Raw genomic sequence first — 21,675 nt, 5'->3', positions numbered from 1 at the left:
ATAGGTAGACTGGAAGTAGATGGGTGGGGGTAGGTGACACCCAAGCTCCCACCGAGTCATGGTGTTCTGGAACATTGGCAAACTCTTTCAAGAGGAAAGAAACACACACACACACACACACACACACACACACACACACACACACACACACACACACGGTCACACCCACATCAACACAGTCACATAAACCTAAATCTCCCCCTGGTGCCATGATTCTAAGAGGGAGTCCCCATTAGCCAATCGCACTGCAGAACTGATATTCTGGGGTAGGGGAATCCCACCGCCTACCTAATACTAATAAACATGTTGTGCTGGTTTTCATGGTGACCCGGCAGGAGGCCCAAAAACTTGCACACTGGTGACTCTTGCTGAGATTAAAACCTTTCAGATGAATAAGTACAGTTCCTTAAAAAAGTCAGGCGTGTGGATTGGTGCGTATGTGTGCAAATGAACACGCACACTGCAGCTGAGGACATCACACTGACAAAAGCACTTGGATCACAGCCAACCTTGCACTAGGGAGTGGTGAATTATGATGTCAGATGCTTAAAAGTGCTCTCTGTGCAAGTGTGTGTATGCCTGTGCATATGTGCGCACTAAAAAAAAGGATCATCCAGCCAAATGAGCTCCACCAAGTTGATAGTATGAACATGATCTGATTCCATTGTCTATACCTTGGTGGTATGAACTGTATTGGGAAAACTCTTCCTACACATAGCAACCTATTATCCTGTCTTTCAAGAGCACTGTATGCGTGCTTAAATGAAAACATTCAACTGTGTGCTTGTGCACCTTGGCCAAGGTCCCCGCTGTGACCTTATTTCCTGTGGAAGGAGCTGAGGAATGATGTCACTCTCTGCTGACCCAGAGTCAACAACTGGGAGCTGCAGATCCCCCCCCTCCCCCCCACTTTAGATGCACTTTGCATTTCTCCTTCCCAAAGCCAACTGCTCAGGAAACCAAAAAATAATTTACTTTATATCTCCATGCTTCTCCTTATCGTTCCTTCCATACTCTTTCAAAACTGTCTGAACCAAAAGAAGTTGCCGATTTCTGTTTTAAAAGGTCAACAGTGCACTTTCCTCTTCTGGCTAAAAAGTCAGATAGGAACACTCAGCCATCTCTTTATAATAAGCTGATATATGGTGAATCACCATTGAGCGGTACTCTGATGAATACTTTCACAAAGGCTCTGAATAGCAGGCAATATTGCATTTTTACTTCCCATCTGCATACACTGAGCTGAGTACTCATAACACCAGTCTAATCACAAGCCTATTTTAAGTATGTTAACTGTGCTGTCAGCGAATGAGTTTATATACAACCCCCAATTCCAAAAACACATTTTACATTCCTCTCCGTGAATCGCTGCCTTATTGTGGTGGAGGGGTTTGTGTGTCCCAGGGATCCCAGGGGCTATGTTGTCTGGGGGCTTTTGCCCCCTGGTAGGGTCTCCCATGGTAAATTGGTCCTGGGTGAGGGACCAGACAAAGAGCGATTCAGAAGACCCTTATGAAGAAAACATCGAGGGAACAGTTTACCCTGCCCAGGATAGGGTTACTGGGGCCCCACCCTGGAGCCAGGCCCGGGGAGGGTGCCCGAGGGCGAGCGTCTGGCACAGCCCGAAAAGGGGACATGGGCCCATCCTCCCGCAGGCCCACCACCCGCAGGAGGTGCCATAGGGGTCGGATGCATTGTGTGCCGGGCGGCGGCCAGGAGCGGAGGCCCTGGCGGACTGATCCCCGGGTGCCAAGACTGGCAATTGGGACATGGAATGTCACCTCTCTGGTGGGGAAGGAGCCTGAGTTAGTGCGTGAGGTTGAGAGGTACCGGCTAGATATAGTCGGGCTCACCTCTACGCATGGCTTGGGCAATGAAACGAGTCTCCTGGAGAGGGGCTGGACTCTGTCTTAGTCTGTAGTTGCCCCTGGTGAGAGGCGGCGGGCTGGGGTGGGTATTCTAATATCCCCTCGGCTTGCTGCCGGTACGTTGGGGTTTTTCCCGGTGGATGAGAGGGTTTGTTCCCTGCGCCTTAGGGTCGGGGAACGGGTCTTGACTGTCATCTGCGCTTATGCGCCGAGTGGCAGTTCAGAGTACCCAGCCTTCTTAGAGTCCCTGGGTGGGGTGCTGGAAGGTGCTCCACCTTGAGACTCTGTTGTCCTGCTGGGTGACTTCAGTGCTCACGTGGGTAATGACAGCGAGACCTGGAGGGGCGGGATTGGGAAGAACGGCCTCCCTGATCTGAACCCGAGTGGTGTTTTGTTATTGGACTTCTGTGCAAATCACAGTTTGGCCATAACAAACACCTTGTTTGAACATAAGAGTGTCCATAACTGCACGTGGCACCAGGACGCTCTAGGCCGCAGGTCGATGTTCAATTTTGTAATCGTATCACCAGACATGCGACCATATGTTCTGGACATTCGGGTAAAGAGAGGGGCTGAGCTGTCAACTGATCACCACCTGGTGGTGAGTTGGATCAGGTGGCGGGGGAGGTCGCTGGACAGACCTGGTACACCTAAACGCGTAGTGAGGGTGTGCTGAGAATGTCTAGCAGAGGCCCCAGTCCGCGAGATCTTCAACGCACACCTCCGGAAGAGCTTCAACAGCATTCCGAGGGAGACTGGGGACATTGAGTCCGAGTGGACCATGTTCAGCGTCTCCATTGCCGAAGCTGCTGCATTGAGCTGTGGCTGCAAGGTGGTTGGTGCCTGCCGTGGTGGTAAGCCACCAGACTGAAGAAGGAGTCCTATCGGGCTTGGTTAGCCTGTGGGACTCCGGAGGCAGCCGACAGGTATCGACAGGCCAAGCGGAATGCGGCTCGGGCAGTGGCTGAAGCAAAAACTCGGGTGTGGGAGGAGTTCAGAGAGGCCATGGAAAAAGACTTTCAGACTGCCGCGAAGAGATTCTGGCAAACCGTCAGGCGTCTCAGGCGGGGAAAGCGGTGCGCTACCTGCACTGTGTATAGTGCTGGCGGAGCGCTGCTGACTTCGACTGAGAAAATTGTCAGGCGGTGGAAGGAATACTTCGAGGACTTCCTTAATCCCACTGACACGTCTTCCGAGGAGGAAGCAGAGTCTGGGGATGAGGGGAATGACCCGCCAATTTCCAGAGGCGAGGTCACTGAGGCAGTTAAACAACTCCTTGTTGGCAGAGCCCCTGGTGTTGATGAGGTCCGCCCCGAGTTCCTGAAGGCTCTGGACGTTGTAGGGCTGTCCTGGTTGACACGCCTCTACAATGTTGCGTGGCAGTACCCCTGGACTGGCAGACCGGGGTGGTGGTCCCCATCTTTAAGAAGGGGGACCGGAGGGTGTGTTCCAACTACAGGGGGATCACACTCCTCAGCCTCCCTGGGAAAGTCTATGCCAGGGTGCTGGAAAGGAGAGTTGGGAGTTTGCCCAACCAGTCTACATGTGTTTTGTGGACTTGGAAAAGGCATTCGACCGTGTCCCTTGGGGTGACCTGTGGGAGGTGCTGCGGGAGTATGGGGTGTCTGGCCCATTGCTACGGGCCATTCGATCCCTATACAACCGTTGCAAGAGCTTGGTTCGCATTGCCGGCAATAAGTCGGACTCGTTCCCGGTGGGTGATGGGCTCCGCCAGGGCTGCCCTTTGTCACCGATTCTTTTCATAATTTTTATGGACAGGATTTCTAGGCGCAGCCAAGTGGCGGAGGGCTTTCACTTCAGTGGTCTCAGAATCTCATCTCTGCTTTTCGCGGATGATGTGGTTCTGTTGGCTTCATCGGGTGGGGGCCTCCAGCTCGCACTGGAATGGTTCGCAGCCGAGTGTGAAGCAGCGGGAATGAGGATCAGCACCTCCAAATCTGAGGCCATGGTTCTCAGCTGGAAAAGGGTGGAGTGCCCACTCCAGGTCGGGGATGAGTTCCTGCCCCAAGTGGAGGAGTTCAAGTATCTCGGGGTCTTGTTCGTGAGTGATGGGAGAAGGGAGCCGGAGATCGACAGACGGATTGGGGCTGCAGCTGCAGTAATGCGGACGCTGCACCGGTCCGTCGTGGTGAAGAGGGAGCTGAGTGTAAAAGCGAAGCTCTCAATTTACTGGTCGATCTACGTCCCTACCCTCACCTACGGCCACGAGCTGTGGGTAGTGACCGAAAGAACGAGATCGCGGATACAAGCGGCGGAAATGAGCTTCCTCCGAATGGTGGCTGGCCTCTCCCTTAGATATAGGGTGAGAAGTCTGGCTATCCGGGAGGGGCTCAGAGTAGAGCTGCTGCTCCTCCACATCGAAAGGAGCCAGCTGAGGTGATTCGGGCATCTGACAAGGATGCCTCCTGGGTGCCTCCTGGGGTTGGTGTTCCGGGCATGTTCCGCCGGGAGGAGGCCCCCCGGGGCAGACCCAGGACACGCTGGAGAGATTATATCTCTCAGCTGGCCTGGGAACACTTTGGTGTTCCCACGGATAAGCTGGAGGAGGTGGCTGGGGAGAGGGAGGTCTGGGCTTCTCTGCTTAGGCTGCTGCCCCCGCGACCCGGCCCCGGATAAAGCGGATGAAGATGGATGGATGGACATTTTACATTTTATGTATAATGTAAATTAAAACAGAATGCAAGGATTCACAAGTGTCATAAAGCCATATTTTATCCACAATACTCTTCCATTAAAAATGTTAGCTCATTTTGACAGGAGTGAGACAACTCAAAAAGTTGGGATGGAGGCAACTATTGTCTGGAAATTTAAGTGATACTAAAAAGAAACAGCTGGAGGAACATTGTGCGACTATTAGCTTAATTGGCAACAGATTAGTAACATGACTGGGTATGAAACGAGCATCTTAGAGAGTTAAGCACAAGTTCACAAATCTGCAAAATCTGCATTTATAAATTGTGAAATGGATTCATTCAGATAAGACGTTTTACAATTCAAGTCATAAAGAAAGTCAGTAAATGGTCAGTAAAAATCACAAAGAATATAGATTATAAATGAAACCATGCAAAACATGGCAAATATTAAGGGAAAATGACTAAATTCTACAAAGTATGGGAAGAGGTGTGTACAATCTGGCATAGAGAAAGTAATAGTCTACTATGGAAAGAATTTGACTTTAAACTAAAAATGTGGTATTTAAATACACCTCTCATAATCTCATCATATGTGAAAGAAATTAAAGTGGAACTGTGTTGGAGGAAATGTGGGAAAACCAGACCACTCACATATTTTTTGAGACTGTCCAGTAATCAAAGGACTCTCGAAAAGGGTCAAGAAGAAACCGATCAAATCTTACCCCATTAGACCCACTGATTTTTCTTTTGGGAACTACTGTATACATAGGGAGACATATAGCTCAGACCAAAGGTGCATTAAAAAAATTAAAAACCTGTGAAGACTTTGAATATTTCTACCGTATGTAATATTTTCAAAAGATACCAAGTATTGAAAGAAAACTCTGTGCACATGCCTGGGATGTTCAGGCCCTCACACAATACTGCACAGAAAAACAAGAATGATTCTGTCATGGAAATTACTGCATGGGCTCAGGAGCACTTCCAGAATTCACTGTCTGTGAACACAGTTCACTGTGCCATAAGGAAATCCAGGTTAAAGCTCGATTAGCAAAGAAATGTCCAGTCTTTTCCTGCAAACTATATTTAAAATGAACTGAGGAAAAGTGGAAAACTGTTCTGTGGTCAGACTAATCGAAATTTAATATTCCTTTTGGATCTAGCATCCTCCATACTCAGGAAAGGGACCACCCAGCTTGTTATCAGTGCCTAGTTCAAAAGCCTGGATCTGTGATGATATGAGGATGTATTAATGGCTATGGAATTGGCAGCATGCCAATCCTGAAATACTGGAATTCCATCCAGATGATGCCTTTCTCGGGGAAGGCCTTGCAAATTTCAGCAAGACAATACTAAACCACATAATGCACTATTACAACAATAAGGCTTCATGGTAGAAGAGTCCAGGTGCTGTCCAGACCATGTTGAAAAATTCTGCACATCATGAAACAAAAAATAGGACAAAGAAGATCTAGGACTGTTGAGCAGCCAAAATCCTATAGCAGAGTGGGACAATGGGACAATATTCCTATTTAAAAAAGTCTAGCAGCTGATCTCAGTTCCCAGAAGTCTGAACTGAATGGGGAAGCTACACAGTGGTAAATTGCTCTGTCCCAACTCTTTTGAGACATACTGTTGCCATCAAATTTAAAATGAGCTAAAGACCAATGTTAATCTTGTTAATCTGTGACACATCTGCAGAAGTTGGTAAAACTACTTAAACCAGCAGTGTGTTAATTAAACTATCAGAGTGGCAGCTATAGATCCAGTCAGTGTCTGCAAGCAATTCCACCATTAACTGTACTGAAGCAATGCCACTAGAACAAAAATTAGGTTACATTTACCCACCAGTGAATGTTGTCTCATTTTAAAATACATCTTACCATGTTACCTAAAATTTGGCTCCATACTGTAGTGGTTTACTTATATGCCTAACAAGCAAAAGACCTCTGGTTTAAATATGGGAGGAGAAACAAAGGGCTTCCAGTGTAAAAATCTGCCAAATCAAACGTTCACTGTGGCCAACCCATTGTGAACAAGGGAGGAGCCGAAAGCAGCTTTTATTATATTACCTAAAAACAGAGAGACAGGAATAGAAAGAAAGCCCATTCAAAGCCCATTGCCCTTAAAGTTAATTGACTCTCACCATCACATCTCCCCACTATGAGTGTTACGGCTTTGCCTCTGATTTATATCAGTCAGCTTTCCTGTCATGATGGAGATTAATGGGTGTGTTCTGACAGGTGCAGAAAGCCCTGTATTAGTCTGTCAGCAGCAGAATCAACAATAAACATGCGTAAAGCAGAGATGAAGATACTACTGCCTGGGGCCTGCGTCACCATAGAGGGCTTAGCAGAACTTCCCAGTGAAGCTATGGCAGTGCCAAGCGAAACAAAGCTACAAATGTTCAACGTGGAGTGTGTGGTTCATTGCAGTTGTGTGAGTGCATTTTCTCACTTGTGCATGAGGGGGCTTGTCTTGTTTACAGTTTGATTGGCAGTTTAATGCATTGCAGGGCGGGGTTGGCGCTGAGGAATATTAACATAATTCCCAGAGTGCCAGAATTGGTATTGGGTGTCGAAGAGCTATTCCAAACTCAGCTGTGACCCACAGTAGCACCGGGTCATCTTACCCATGGGCCAACAAACAGACAGCCAGACAGATGCACACACGCACAGTTGATCAGACTCCGATATTCATCACGTTTAACTCAAACAAATTTAATGCATGCATGAACACACATGTAAATGCACACATGTATGAACATCTGGACATGTAATAAAGCCTAGGTGTGCATAACACATGCTCACATGCTTACACGCACACAAACATGCACACACATGCACGTATGCCGGTCCATTTACACTGTGGCGACAGTGAGTCTGTTAACGGGATGCCATAGTACAGAGGGGTGGACAGATTTAGGTCTCCCTCACACCTAGCTGTGCCAGGGGTGGAGGGGGTTGTAGGGTAATGATACCATTAACGCTTGCTGTGCCAACAACCCAACCCTCCCCCCACTTCCTCCAGTGCTCCAATGAGCACCTCCCATTGGGTTTCTCTGCTCTCCACGCAGCAACAACAGTTATTCACCTCTCCCAAAATAAAACAACAGCCAATCACAGGGTTGGAAGACAAGAAGTGATCAGTACGGACATAATCCTTGACCGCAGGTGAAAGAAGGACACTGAGAAGAGAAACAAAAGTAGACCTATAAGCCAGAAAAATGAAAAACGGAGAGAGTTTAACTGCAAGAAATGTGGGAGCAGATAAGCAGAAAAAACAAAAACAAAAAAGGGATGGATAGGGACACAGAAGATGGAGGAGGAAGGAGATTGTGTAATGATGTGTTCGGGTGCTGGCTGTTCTGTTCTTACTGTGGCAGCTACCATGGTAACCTCATAAATAGGTGCCCTACATATCAGCAGGGCATAAGGTTACACAGCTCAGTAAATAAACACACATAAACAGCAGAGGAAGCGTGATGAGGAGAAGGATGGTTGGAGCGAGAGAGGAAAAATAAATTAGTAAGAGAAAAATGTCAAATATAGAGGGGAATAAATGACAACAATGATTTGATTCCTCTGTGTTGATGATAATGTGCGTTTGTCTGGCATGCATAATTACCTAAATCTACAATTTGCAGTAGAACATCCACATTAGGGACTGGCTGAGGTAACACTGCCTTTTTATCATCATTAACTCCAGCTTACGCGCAGACACAGACAAAAAAATTATCAAGTTCTAGTTCCCTTCTCTTTTCCTCTGTAGCACAACTGCAATTTACCGTTACATTTTCCACAGTAAGAAAAACAAAGTCTACACACATGCATACGCCTGCACACACATACAATTACAGAACAAAACAAGTTCAAAACCAGGAAAAGCCAACAAAGAGCCACTCCACAACAAGGAGCTATTCTGTTCTGTGATCCAAAGCCTCAACTTTTTTGATTCAAGCCAAGATAGAGTAACTGTAACAGCATGTTAATTAGAGCTAATTAATACCACCAATTACAGCAGCATCAGTCCGGTTGTGCCACAGCAATGAAATCCTCAGTTTATTTTCAGTCTAATGCTAATCAGCCTGTGTGGTCCCTCTATGTCTATCCCTCAGTCAGGCGCCCTCATACTGCACCTAAATGGATCAACAGTAACATTTAAAAGCACAGATGGCACATTTTTATATACATCAATGAACATAAATTAACCCAGAGTTGCACTGCATGTAGCAATCTTTCCAACATGACAAATTCCCAATCAGTGGACTGCACCTGTAATGGCACCGTCTTGGAATAAGTACTTCATATTACTCAAGCCCTTGAAACACCCATTTCTTTATTTCCTAGCAGCAGCTTGAAATGCAATAATAATAAAACAAATCTCATAGCACCAATAAACTATTTTCTGAAATGTTCATGTCTTTGATTGTCTGTTAGATTATGCATTTGTGAGTGTGACTTTGGAACACTTACTTTAATGACCTCTGGAGTCTGCTGGATAAGAAGGGTTGAGCCAGCATCTCTCAAAGCAGTATGTTCACCAACAGCAACGGTAGCACTTGCTGTGGTTGGCGTAGCAACAGGAGCTGGAGCTTCAGGTGCGGCCACAGGTATGGTTTCATCGGAAAGCGTAGAGGAATGCAAGTTTGCAGGTGCAGAGGATATCGGGGCAGAGACTGGTTTTGAGTCATCCTCATCTGTAGACGCTTCTGGAATTTTATCCACAGACTCGACTGGAGGGTCAGGTGTAGGTGTAGGCAAAGGTTGGGGAGCACTTTCAGGTGTAGATTTAGGTGCTTGTTCAGCTGAAGCACTGCTTTCAGAATCAGATACTGCAGGTGTTGGGGCAGGTGAAACTTCAGGTGTATTTGCCAAGGTGTGTTTTATCAGTGTATCTGAGATTGCATCTGTATGTACAGTTGGAGCGGTGGGAGCAGCTGGTGGGTTTGTGCTCTCCAGAGGAGTATCAGCCCTGCCAGCGGTGGCCAGTGTATCCTGCAGGAGCCTCATCACCTCCCGCTCCTTTCCACTGTTCCTCTCAGCACTCCCTGTGCTCCCTGCTCCGGAATCCACCAGTTCTTGGGCAAAACTCTCAATGCTCTCAAGGATTCTCAGCAACAATGCCCCATCCTCCTCCTCTCCTGCCACATTTTCACTCCTCTCTTCTTTAGGAGGAGTGAAACTCTGGGGAGTTCTGGAGCTAATGCCGTTCATGGTTAAGTGGCTGTCTGGCTTTGAGACTTGGAACAGAGCCATTTTGGGTTGAGTGAAGGACTCACTGGAGGTGATCCCCTGGCTCCCATCTCTCTTCCTGGTTTTGGCTGGAAGTGGAGGCTCTGTCTTTCTGGGATGAGTCATACTTTGAGAGAGATTCTCCAAGTCCATGAGCAGCTTGTCAATGTCATCATTCCTGTGTGCAGCAGCTTTGGGTGCAGAGACTGTTAGTGACGCAGAGGAAGGCCAATTTGAGCCATAGCCAGAGCTGACTGGCAAATTATTTGAAGAGTTATAGAGCGTGTGTGTTTGGGACAGGTGCATGTGTTGCCCCATCATAGTCCCACTTTTGCTCTGGCTGCTGTTCATCCCTCTAGATGGAGTGTGTGTCTGCTGTGAGATTTGTTCTGGTGTCTTTCCCATATCTGCTTCCTCCTCCTCAATATAAAGAGCCTCCATGGGAGATGCTGGGGGAGTGTGTGTATAAGCTGGGGTCGGGGAGTTACGAAGAGGGGAGGAGGAGTGTGTTGGAGAGGAGCTGGATGAAGAGGATATAATGGTTGGAGGAGAGAGAGTATGTTGTGTATAAGAAGAAGTATGTGGATGTTGGATAACTCCATTAGTAAGTGGGGTAGCTCTAAGCTGGGCTGAGCTCTGAACTGGTTTGGTATGGATGGAATCTGATTTTAGAGATAAAGAAGTAGATGAGACAGAGGATGGAGCAGAAACAGAATGTGGAACAGTCTTTGGGATTGGAGGAGAGAGCACCACATCTTCATAGCGAGGAGGTTGTTCATTGCCAAATATCGGCGAATAAGGTCCCTGCTGGATGGAGTGAAGAGTGTTAACCAGTTCAGCCAAATCACTGTGCCCGCTTCCAGGTGCACCCTGTCCACAGCCTCCAAAACCTCCAATTCCTTCCAGCTCCAGAGGCAATCTCTTAAGATAGGAACTGAGACGAGTCATCACAGCCCGATACACACTGTCAGGGCTTGCTTCCCCATCCTCTGGGCCTCCACCAGCTTTGTGTTTGATGCACTGTTTGATTATGTCAGTGCATTTCTTAAGGTCTTCAGAACATTTAAGCAGAATATCAAGGCAGGCACGTATGTCTTCGCCACCTGCTCCGCCAGTAGCTGCCTCCGCTCGCGTCTTCTCCAGCAGACGGGCAATTAAGTTCTCTTCTCCTAGGGTGTTGCGGTACAGGGAGGCCACTGTGTTCAGACTTTGGTCTAATGACCCAATACTCGTGAGGCTGTTTGTTGAGCCACCAGCAACTTTGGTGATGGACGACATGGTGCCTGGGTTGCCCTTAATCTTCGTTTCCTCTAGCACCGTTCCTTTCCCTTGCACAAATGGTGGCAGGTTCTCATCATTAGAAGAAGCCGTGCCATTTGTCATACCGTTAGTAGTTGCATTTGTGGTAAGGTTGGAGCTGAAGTGGCCATAAATAATCTCCAGGTCGGTGGAGCGACGACTAAAAGAGTCAGGACGGACTTTACGGCCTTTCCGGAAGGTGATGTGGCTGGAGGATGAGAGGCGGAGCTTATCAAATGAAAACTCCTTGAGTTTACCACTGGCCAGGTTGATGGCTTCTTCGGTAATATCCTTCAGACTGCCAGAGGAGGTCATACTCCCAGTCGATGCTCCACCACCAGAGGTCTTCTTACCACGCCATGTTGGGCTCTCTTCTCCTAAAGATAAATTGCCACTGCTGCCTGCCCTCTCTAGGCTCCCATTATGAGTACTATCCATGGCAAGACAAACTTTAGCATGGTTAGGAAGCTGCTGAGCAATAATGTTGCGGGAGTGTATGGGCGAGCTGTTAAGGTCATTGTATTGAGGGTCAGGTGCAACAAGGAGCTCAGAACAGGTGCCACGGTGTGCAACAGTGCAGTCCAAGCCCTGGGACAGTGCTCCACATGGCCCTGAGCAGTAGTGTACTGCATGGGAGTGAGTGCGTCGGTCTACTACCACACTGTTGTAACAGCTCACGCTGCTCACAACAACACGATAGGCTGCTGCCATGGTGACCAATGATCTTCAGGGAATAGGAAGGTCAAAATTATCGGGAAGAGTAAAACAAAAACAATCTACCAAAATTCCTCCTGAATAAAAATATATTTTTGAAACTGCTTCATGAGAAAAATAATTTATGTCCAAACACTGAATCATCTTCCTGGAAAAAAAAAAAAAAAAAAAAAGTCTTTCAACTTCTAGGTGCCATTTTTATGCTGTAACAAAAAAGGCTATCAAAATATATAAAGAAATGCCTACAATAATAAATGGCAAAGTCATGCTAGTCAAAGCTTTAAATAGGCAAAGAATTCTCTGTGGGCCTCTTAATAAGAGCTGTAATGTTTCACCTCTCTCCGCAGGCACCTTCCCCGTTTCCTCTCTAGCAGCAGCTCATTAGCCACTAATGATAGCTGTGGAGAATAGTGACAGCAGAGGATCCAGCTGGGGTATCACCCATCCCTACACAAAATAGCCCAAGGGGCTTAATCCAAGGCCAGCGAGGCTTTAACATTGCCCTAGCCTGGGCTCATCCCCTGGGCAACGTTGGAGAAAAAACTCTTTTTCCTATCAGAGCTCAGGACCATTCGCTGACTCCAACGCAGCTGCAAAATAGCAGGGGACTGACCACAGATGGCCAATGGCCCCTTTCTCTTTATGAGTGTGCGTCTGGGAGATCTCTCTTTCCCGTACTCCCTTACCCCGTCCGTCTTGTTCTGTCAGCAATTTGTTAGGATGAGCATGTGTTTTGGATAGGAGGACACCACCTGTGAGTAAACAAAGAGAAGAGGGGGAAGAGGGAGGAGAAAGGAGTCAGGGTGAGAAAGGGAAAACATGAGAAAAAGTAAATTATTACGACAATAATCAAGAAGTAGACAACTGTGTATTTGAGTGTTTCCATACATGTGCACATATTAGGTGTTTTGTGTGTGCAAGATGCTACAATTTCCAGTTAGTATCCAGCTGTAGCATCTTTGCTTTAAAATAAGGTAATATAATAATTCTTGTCGTGAATTGGCTATATCAGTAAAATCTGAACTGAAGCGCCATTCTAAAATAACGGTGCAGAAAGGTACCAGACATACCCAAGTTAAAAGTAGGGCAGAATGTTAAAGCAGACAGTCGTGACTCCCTGTTTCGTCAGAGAAGATCAACAAAGACTTTACTATGACCCTGCTGAGAAATCACAACTCAGCTAAAGAGAAGCAGGTGTTGTACGGGGGAGAAAACACCTGGCGCTTTCATGTTTCCATTGCTGTTTTTCTCCATTCTTGGGCACAAATTGCATGTTTGTCAAGGAAATAAAGATGCACCACTGCATTTCCAGAGGATATTTACAATTAATAAGGAGTTTAAAATGAAAAAAATAAAACAGGACAGACTGATTTATTTTAGTGACTATAACTGTTTATTTAAACCTTACAGTGAAATATTAAATATGAAATAATAATAAAGGTTGAACTCTTTAAACTAAGATATACATCTTGGTAATCTTAATTATGCATGTATATATCCACACATATATCTGTATGCACCATTTCTTCTCCTTAAATAATGAGCAAAAGTTTGCATGGTCACACATACAGAAACTATTAACACATATGTTTTTAAAAACATTTATTTTATAGACAGATATCTCTACAGATAGCTAGATAGATAGCTAGATATAGATAGATATAGATATATATACACCATTTTTTTTAATTTTCACATATATTTTATGTGATATGCTCATTTCATCATCTTCCTGAAAATGGGATGTTATGTTCTCCGTTTCCCTGCTTCATATTCAACATATTTGCTTGGGAACATTTCTTAAAAAACCCCCCAAAACAAAACAAAAAAACCCCAACTCAGCTCATCTCTGCATTTGAGAGCTACTGGAGACATTGATCTGTACAGTAAAGGAAGTCAAGCAATAAATACCAGTCTCAGAAAGCAAACATACTGTGTAGTAGGATGGCAAACAAGGCTGATTGTTAAAATCATTTGAAGACTATGCACAAGAGTGAAAATAACTTGGCATGTGAAGACCCAGCTCAGTATTATTTCTGTCTCTCCACTCCATTTTCTACATTCCGCTTTTCTAGTTTTAGATGTCTTAGTTTCTGTATTTAATGCACAAATTTCTATTTCTCCATTTTCTTTCCCGTGCTAGAAGAACATCGCTTAGAGGCATTACATCTTACACATATGTACTCATACATATTGTATGGTCCGGACATAAAATTTAATAGTAGTATAGTGCTACTGCAGTCACAACCACAAGCATTCGTAGCATACATGAAAACAGTGTCTCAAAACCCCACGTTTGTGAATTCAGGACTGCATACTTGTGGGATTCAAGATTTTCAGAATGACCACAGGAGGGGAAAAGCACAGAAAGGTTAGAATAACTTAGACTGAGTGTGCAGACACATGATATTTAATGGGTTCTTAAGGAGATGGAGTTTCCTACTTAAATCTGTCAAAAACAAAAAACAAAAAACAACAACAACAACAACAACAACAACAACAACTGAAAGAGAAGGAGGTGGGCTTCTGCGTAGGGGAGAGTGGGGGAGGGGGTGTTCGGTGTCTGGGTAAACAACAATTAAGAAACTGTATGGGAAAAACAAAAAACAAAAACAGGCAATCCCCTTCCACCCCTTTCCACACACACACACACACACACACACACACACACACCTCTGTCTTACTTTTTCCTCTCCTGTGTTTCTAACCAAACACATGCAACAGCTGAATGCTGCTGAATCAGTCTCTTGGGCAGGAAGTTACATTTCCTGGCAAGCTGCTCTTGAAATGTGGACAGTCAGTTAGAAAAACATGATTACAGGATGACAATCACACACACACACACACACACACACATCCACACAAACATGTCCACTCACACTCCTTACTGTGCACACTGTGTTAAATATCTGTGTGTATAGCTTGGTAAATGACAGCTTCCCAAACTGATACTGAGCATGTAAACAAACTCCGCTGGTGTTTATAACACTGACCAGCCTACGCGCACACATACATGGATGTGAATACACCCACCCACAAGTGTCCTCACATGCCTCACTGACACATATTTCAGAAAAAGAGGATTCTCACACACACACACACACACACACACTCTGTGTTAGTTTTTTTCGAGGCCTGCTCTGATTTATCACTAGCTAAATATTTTTTTTCTGTTGCACATATTTTAGAGGCAAGGTAGCAGAGGATGCACAGAGGTACACTGCCAGCTTCCAGCTCAAAATCAACAAGCCAAAGCTCCGAGTCAAAATCTGTACAGGAAAAGTGTGGGTTTGTTTTTAAAGTGTCTTGAACATCTTGAGGGGGGAAAAAACAAGATTACAAAATATTAACCAAATGCAAGTAGGTGCTTTATTTTTCCATGCTAAATCTATAAATAGAGAAATATCTTAGTCCGGATGATGTTTTCAGTTGAGGGTAAGAACAACCCTCAAGTTTAAGTTTTCTGAGATTAGATTGTTGTGTTTGTTTGGCCTATGCATTAAAAAGCACAACAAGTAGAAAGTAATGAACTTGAGTCCTTATGTTTGTGGCAACCTGTTGCCTTTTTCCACTTTTCTCTCTCCCATCCTCTCTGACTTTCTTTGGCTCTTCCTCCCATCTCCTTCTTCCACCTAACATAGTTATTTTTTCAACTTGACCTTCACCAGGAAGCATTAAATCTCTTGTCACACTCTCTAATCCTCATTTGTTATCCCATGTGTAATATACCACTGTTTTCTGTCTGTGTGGGTGCATGTGCTGTCATAGCAATAGGCCCGAGGGGCCTCCTGGGGGAGCGGGTCTTTGCGGATGAGAACATTCCCCCAGAGAGTTAGACTACCGTAATTGTCGGGCTATAAGCCGCTACTTTTTCCACAAGCTTTGAACCCTGCGGCTTTTAGTCAGGTGCGGCTTTTCTATGGATTGTCCATGATTTTTGTCATATCGTAAGACGATTTGTTTTGTTTGTTCCGCTGTTGTACGGCACTACGTTGCCTGGCGGAAGGGCATGTGATCAGACACACAGTATCGGTGTTCAAGAGTGGTATGTTGGTCACATGTCCATCCGCCAGGCAACATAGTGCCGTACAAGTAGCACGAAAAACAAACTTCAAAGTAGCGCTACGCGTTCAGCGGGAGTCGTGGATGGTGTGCAGCAATAAACTTGCGAAAAGCAAGTTATGCTCAACTCCACCGGTGGAATCTGACAGCGTGGAAAAGTGTGAAAACATCCATCCATCCACCTGAGCCTAAAAGGTAGTCTGAATCTATTTTTCTGGTGTGCTGTAGGTTATTGTTATGTACTACATTTGTTACTCGTTTATGGAGCACAGCACATGTTTCGTACTTGTAATTACCGCTACTTGTACATATACCTAAAAAGTTGTGCAAATATGTACCCATAACTTATTTTTCAAAATATTAATAAAAGTGATGTGTCTCCAAACAGCCATCTCTTTCCTGACAATTTGCTTTGTGCATATTCTCTTACATATGATAAGTCAACATTGAAACACCTGCGGCTTTTAGTCAGGTGCGGCTAATGTATGTACAAAACAGGATTTTCCCCTGATTTTAGCTTGTGCGGCTAATATTCAGGTGCGCTTTGTAGTCCGGGAAATACGGTGTGTGTATATATATATATATATCTATATATATATATCTATATATATCTATATATATCTATATATATATATATATCTCTATCTATCTATATATATATATATATATATATATATATATCTATATCTATATCTATATATCTATATCTATATATCTATATATATATCTATATATATATATATATATATATATATATCTATATATATATATATATATCTATATCTATATATATATATATCTATATCTATATCTATATATATATATATCTATATCTATATCTATATATATATATATATATATATATATATCTATATCTATATCTATATATATATATATATATATATATATATATATATATATATATATATATATATATATATATATATATATATATATATATATATATATATATATATATATATATATATATATATATATATATATATATATATCTTAACGTTCTCTCTGTATATGAACTAACTCACTGCACACGCACACAAACACAGACACACATACACATCCTGAGGCACAATTTCAGTGTTGTTATTGAGATCACACAGCGAGAACAGACCTCTGGTATGCCACACTCATACTAAACACAAGAGAGAGAGACAGATTAGTGTGGGTACTGACTTCTGCCCCATGAGGAACAACAGTTGCCTAATAAAGAGGAGTTACTGGAATTTTTTAAAATATAACTTCCCTATGAGATACACAGAAACATAAACACACAAAGATGCAAAGATGACAAACACATGCATAAATACATGTGATTAATTGTTCAAAGTGTCAGTTTTAAACACCCCCTGCTCCACTCCCTGTTTTGTAATTTCTGTCTCCATCTATTTCACTCACTGTTTGATCTTTGCAAATGTCTAATAAACTAAATGCAGTTCTGACCCACTTCTTTGCCTCCCTCTGTAATCCTCACATAAATTATTTACTCTAACTCTTTGAATCCACACACACAAGTTACAGAGTCATGTCTTTGAAAAGAGAATCAAACTTATTCTGTATCCACATTTGTTCATCAGCTCTGCGTCAGTCAACTGTTGAACTGTAATGTTCTGGCAAGAGCACAAAGGTGGAGACAAATAGATACTCTGGCAGACAGCAGTGCCCATGTAAAGTCTTGGCTACATTTTCAGTTATCATTTTCTGTGTCAGCTGCAAAGAATGGGACATCATGTATTAATTAAAGCTGAAATAAACTTTAAACTCTTTTCTCTAATAAGAAAATCTACAGTAACTTATACTGCATGTTTTAAATGTGACATATAGATATGTAAAACACAGCAGGAGATTTCTGCTGATTGTGCCAGAAGCATAAGACCATTAGCTTGAGAAAAGCTGGTGTTTTGATGGTCTAGAGCATGGAGAAAAAAAATGATCCAGTTCGTTGCTGTAAAAAAGATATACTATGTAAACCAGATGTCTGTAAACAAGCCAAAACACAGGGGAAGAATCCGAGGATATCTGAGACAATAAATGATTAAGGGACAGTTAAGGTATTTGCGTCCAAAGCCCTCAAGTTAGAAAGAATATATCTGCTTGTTTAAATAAAAGATAGTGTTTTCATACATTTATGTATAAGGAATAACTCAGACAAACACAGAGATGCTTTTTAATTTGTGGAGAAAGTTTGTGAAATTTTCCAACGCTCCTACACAACACAGTTGAGGCTCTTAAAGGAGAAAATGGAAAAGGAACCACGTAAAGAGCATGTGTTCATTTTCAACATTGTATATAATTAATTTGAAGGAGTAAAGTGGTATGTGCTATCTGGCAGAGACTTGATGGTTCTCTTGTTATGTCTGCCGAAATTATTGTCTGGATGAGAACCAGGCTTACAGCACAATTCACTGCACTCTAGACAAACAAAAACGCACATACAGCTGTCAATACGAAACCGCATCTGCAGGCTTGATACAGCATGTCCCAGAATAACAGCATTGGTTTTTACAGGTCAAAACAGCAGCTAGAGCTGAAAAGAAGTAAGCTGCACTCAGAAAAATTATGGTTCTTAAATGGTTCTTCAGATGTCTTCATGGTTCTTTAAAGAACCATCATACGTCAAAGAACCTTTTTATTTTGTGGATGGTTCTTCAGCTATAACAAATGGTTCTTTAAAGAATAAAAGGTTCTTCATCCTTAGCAATCTAAGTTTGATGGTGTAAATGGCATAAATATTTATTCACTATAATGAGGCTGTGAATTATACTGTGTGTTTTCTTTGTGTGCATGTGTGTGCGAAGGGGGAGGGCGGGATACCTGGCAATTACCCTTTAAGAGAAGATGGTAGGAAGCTGAATATTCAAATAAAAGTTAGAAATATTTGCAAACAGTAGACACAATACACACATTCAAATACTGTACTTTAGTTTTAAATTTTAATAAAGCATTACTATTTTCTACTCCAAGGCATTGCTTTTGAGATTATTATATATTTTTGAAAATATAGCATAATGATAATACTAGTTATTGTAAACTTTACAAACCACCCAGCAGTATGTAAAGTCAAATTATAAAATACAAGTAAATAACAATTGCAGAACAGAATGTCAGTGTAATGAACACACACTTCGTTTTGACAAAGCGCACTGCTTAGGTAAATGATCTGAGTAGTTGTTCATCACTGAGCAATTTGTTAATATGTGTTTCGAGCCAAATAAATGACAGGGAGAGAGAGAGTGACGTCAGAACACGTCATACTATAACCTCCCGGGAGCGGACGGAGGGGTCCGTCGTTGGGATGCGCATGCGCAGACAGAGTGTGCGAGCGGCGGGCCTTGACCTTTCGGGAAAAAAACCTCACGGACGGTGACAGCGAAACGGATAACAGTCTTCAGTACCTGCTGGACTTTGAAGCTGTGGATTCTGGGACTGTTAGAAAAGGTAAAACATTTTCATTAAAACCTTATTACTGTTTTGTTTTTGTTAGTCGTCATTGTAGCTTGCTGTTAATGTTGTGCTAACAGTAGCGATTAGCTAGATACGTTAGCCGTTGATGTCAGCGCAATTTAGTATCCAACTGTTTTCCTAACAAAACCACTGTTATAATTAAGTGAAGCTGCTCCCAGCTAATTTGAACCTTTGGCTTCTAAAATATGTGGTTCAATTGCGTGCTGCGTACATAACCTAATGTCAGCTAGACCGAAATTAAAATTGAATATATTGTTAAAGTCACTAAAATGGCGCCTGAAGCCTGTTGTGGCGTGAGCTCTGTGTCTGCTCTAGAAACTCTGAAATTCTGTAGATCTGAGCCGTACATTAAATACTCACATGAACCTGTACTTTGAATTCTGTATGAGCTGTATAAAATGCAGCTATGCATAAGAGTTTTGAATGAATAATTCGATTAGATAACTCTTTATTGTCTAATCAAATTATATAGAAATGAATAGAAATGTGACATGAGAAGGTGTCTTTGACTGTTCCTGCATAACTTAGTTTCGGACTAGTTGACAAGTTATGCTCCGGTCATTTGATGTTTCCAAGATAGATGTTCTTTTGTAATATAGTTAATTTTTTTGTATATTTCATTTATCCGCCATCATACATACAAGCTAAGAAGAGGTCGTTATACTAACAAGAGGTATCAACGCTGGGCCAAAGTTCAGCACATGGTTAAAGTTTGTAATCCAGCCAGGGTGTAAATATCACTCAGCAGCCAGAGCTGAAGCAGGTAGCATCAACAGATAAATCTACTCTACCCGGCTTAAATCACAAGAGCACCTCTGACCAAAAAGCTGTAGATTTTTCTTGTTTGCACAAATTAATCCAGATTCACATTAATTGTGTTCACAGCTCCAACAAAATGAGGAAGAGGAGGGGGAGAAACACAATTAGGTTGAATTACAATTGGATGGAAGGCGAGGACAAGGAGAAGGAAGCTTAGGATGAGGAGGAAGAGAAGCAGCAGGAGCATCTTTAGGGCTCCCTATGATGAGGTTTGTTTCATTAATATGGTCCTCTCACAAAGAAAGATGACTTGTTTTAGTTCACCTACTTCCTGTATTAAATAGTGATGTGCAAAATGTTGTGAAAAACCATGGAGCAGGTATGTATAGTGCATCTGCAGGTAAATGAACATCAAATCTCTAAGACAGACTGAAATCTGTATATTTATCACCCTTATGATAAAACCCACGTCAGCCATTGGTTTATGGACTTTGTATTTTGAAGCCTCAACATTTGCTTTATTGCTGTTGCTATGTTGGGACCATATTAGGATGAGGGATCAGAATCTGGAGTCATGCACACTATTGTTTCATTTAGTGTGTATCCATAAGATTCGTACAGCAGATCCAAGTTGTGCCTTGAAAACAGGAAAGTCGTCTGCATAGAGGAGAACTGTAATAGCAGGCTTTTACAAAGTGAGGCTTTGTGCACTCGTTTTACTTCTGTCACCCTGTTTTGATGCAGATTTCACTTGAAATCAGGCAAGAACTGGACTTATTTTTTATAATGTGTTCTTGTGAATTAATTGTGTATCGCATATGCTTGATTTGACTTTCTGCAAGACAACAGTCGTCCACTGGCCAAAAAAGTTTTCCAAATACCTCCACGTGATCTAGCCTGCATTTAGAAAAGAATAGCACAAAAAATCTGCACCTCCTGCTTCAGATGAAATTTGTGTTTCTGTGTTCAGAGGCAGCGGTGAGAGGGGAGACCTTGGCTCATCCAGCTGGAGAGCCTGACCAGGACGAGTCGAACATTAACTCAGCTCTTCCAGGGCACCCTGCAGACTCGGCTGTTGGCAACAACGAGGGATGACGTGAACGCCAAACAGGAGTCCATCACAGGTCAACTGCAGGTATGCGAGTCAGACCTTCTGAGGAGGGTTTCACTTCTCTCTCTTCTTTATAATTGACTCTTTTCTCTCTCTTTCAGCTCCTTGTCTCAGAGTGGGAGGGGTTTGAAGCACAAAGGGAGGAACTTGTCGTTTGGTTGGCTGATATGGATGTCTGCCTGAGTGAGGTTGACCAGCTGACAGGAAACACCAGTGAAAAACTGAAACAACTGCAGGTGTGGGCTTGTTTTGATATGACATATATTTGATATGATACATACGTCAGAGACATTATCCTAAACTGGACTAACAAAGGACCATGAGTACAACATGAAACGTACATTACATAGCGTAAGGCTGAAGTTCATTGATCATTTTAATCATAAACTTGTTGAAATATTTTTACTGAACATGCAAACATCTGCTGATGAAAATGTGTTGATTTATTGGTCTGTTATGAAGCTATTGCTATTTCTAATGTGTTTTATCAC

The 21,675-nt window shown here is 43.2% G+C and overlaps 1 protein-coding gene across 2 annotated transcripts in view; it reads right to left on the bottom strand.

The window, feature by feature from the left end:
- LOC146612177 (serine/threonine-protein phosphatase 2A regulatory subunit B'' subunit alpha-like) overlaps window positions 1-21,675 on the bottom strand; it is a 71,477-nt gene that overhangs the window by 22,608 nt on the left and 27,194 nt on the right. For both annotated transcript variants that reach the window (XM_085343431.1, XM_085343430.1), the window contains exon 2: window positions 8,998-12,521. In XM_085343431.1, the coding sequence (XP_085199557.1) occupies window positions 8,998-11,766 (2,769 nt within the window). In that variant the 5' untranslated portion in view covers window positions 11,767-12,521. The remainder of the gene's footprint in view (window positions 1-8,997; window positions 12,522-21,675) is intronic.

The sequence above is a fragment of the Diplotaxodon limnothrissa genome, linkage group LG19 (genome assembly GCF_057381915.1).
Source record: "Diplotaxodon limnothrissa isolate DT_005_m linkage group LG19, D_limnothrissa_male_GT1.1, whole genome shotgun sequence".
NCBI classification, from domain to species: domain Eukaryota; kingdom Metazoa; phylum Chordata; class Actinopteri; order Cichliformes; family Cichlidae; genus Diplotaxodon; species Diplotaxodon limnothrissa.
Note: the sequence above shows the minus strand (reverse complement) of the source record. Positions and strands in the feature narration are given on the sequence as shown.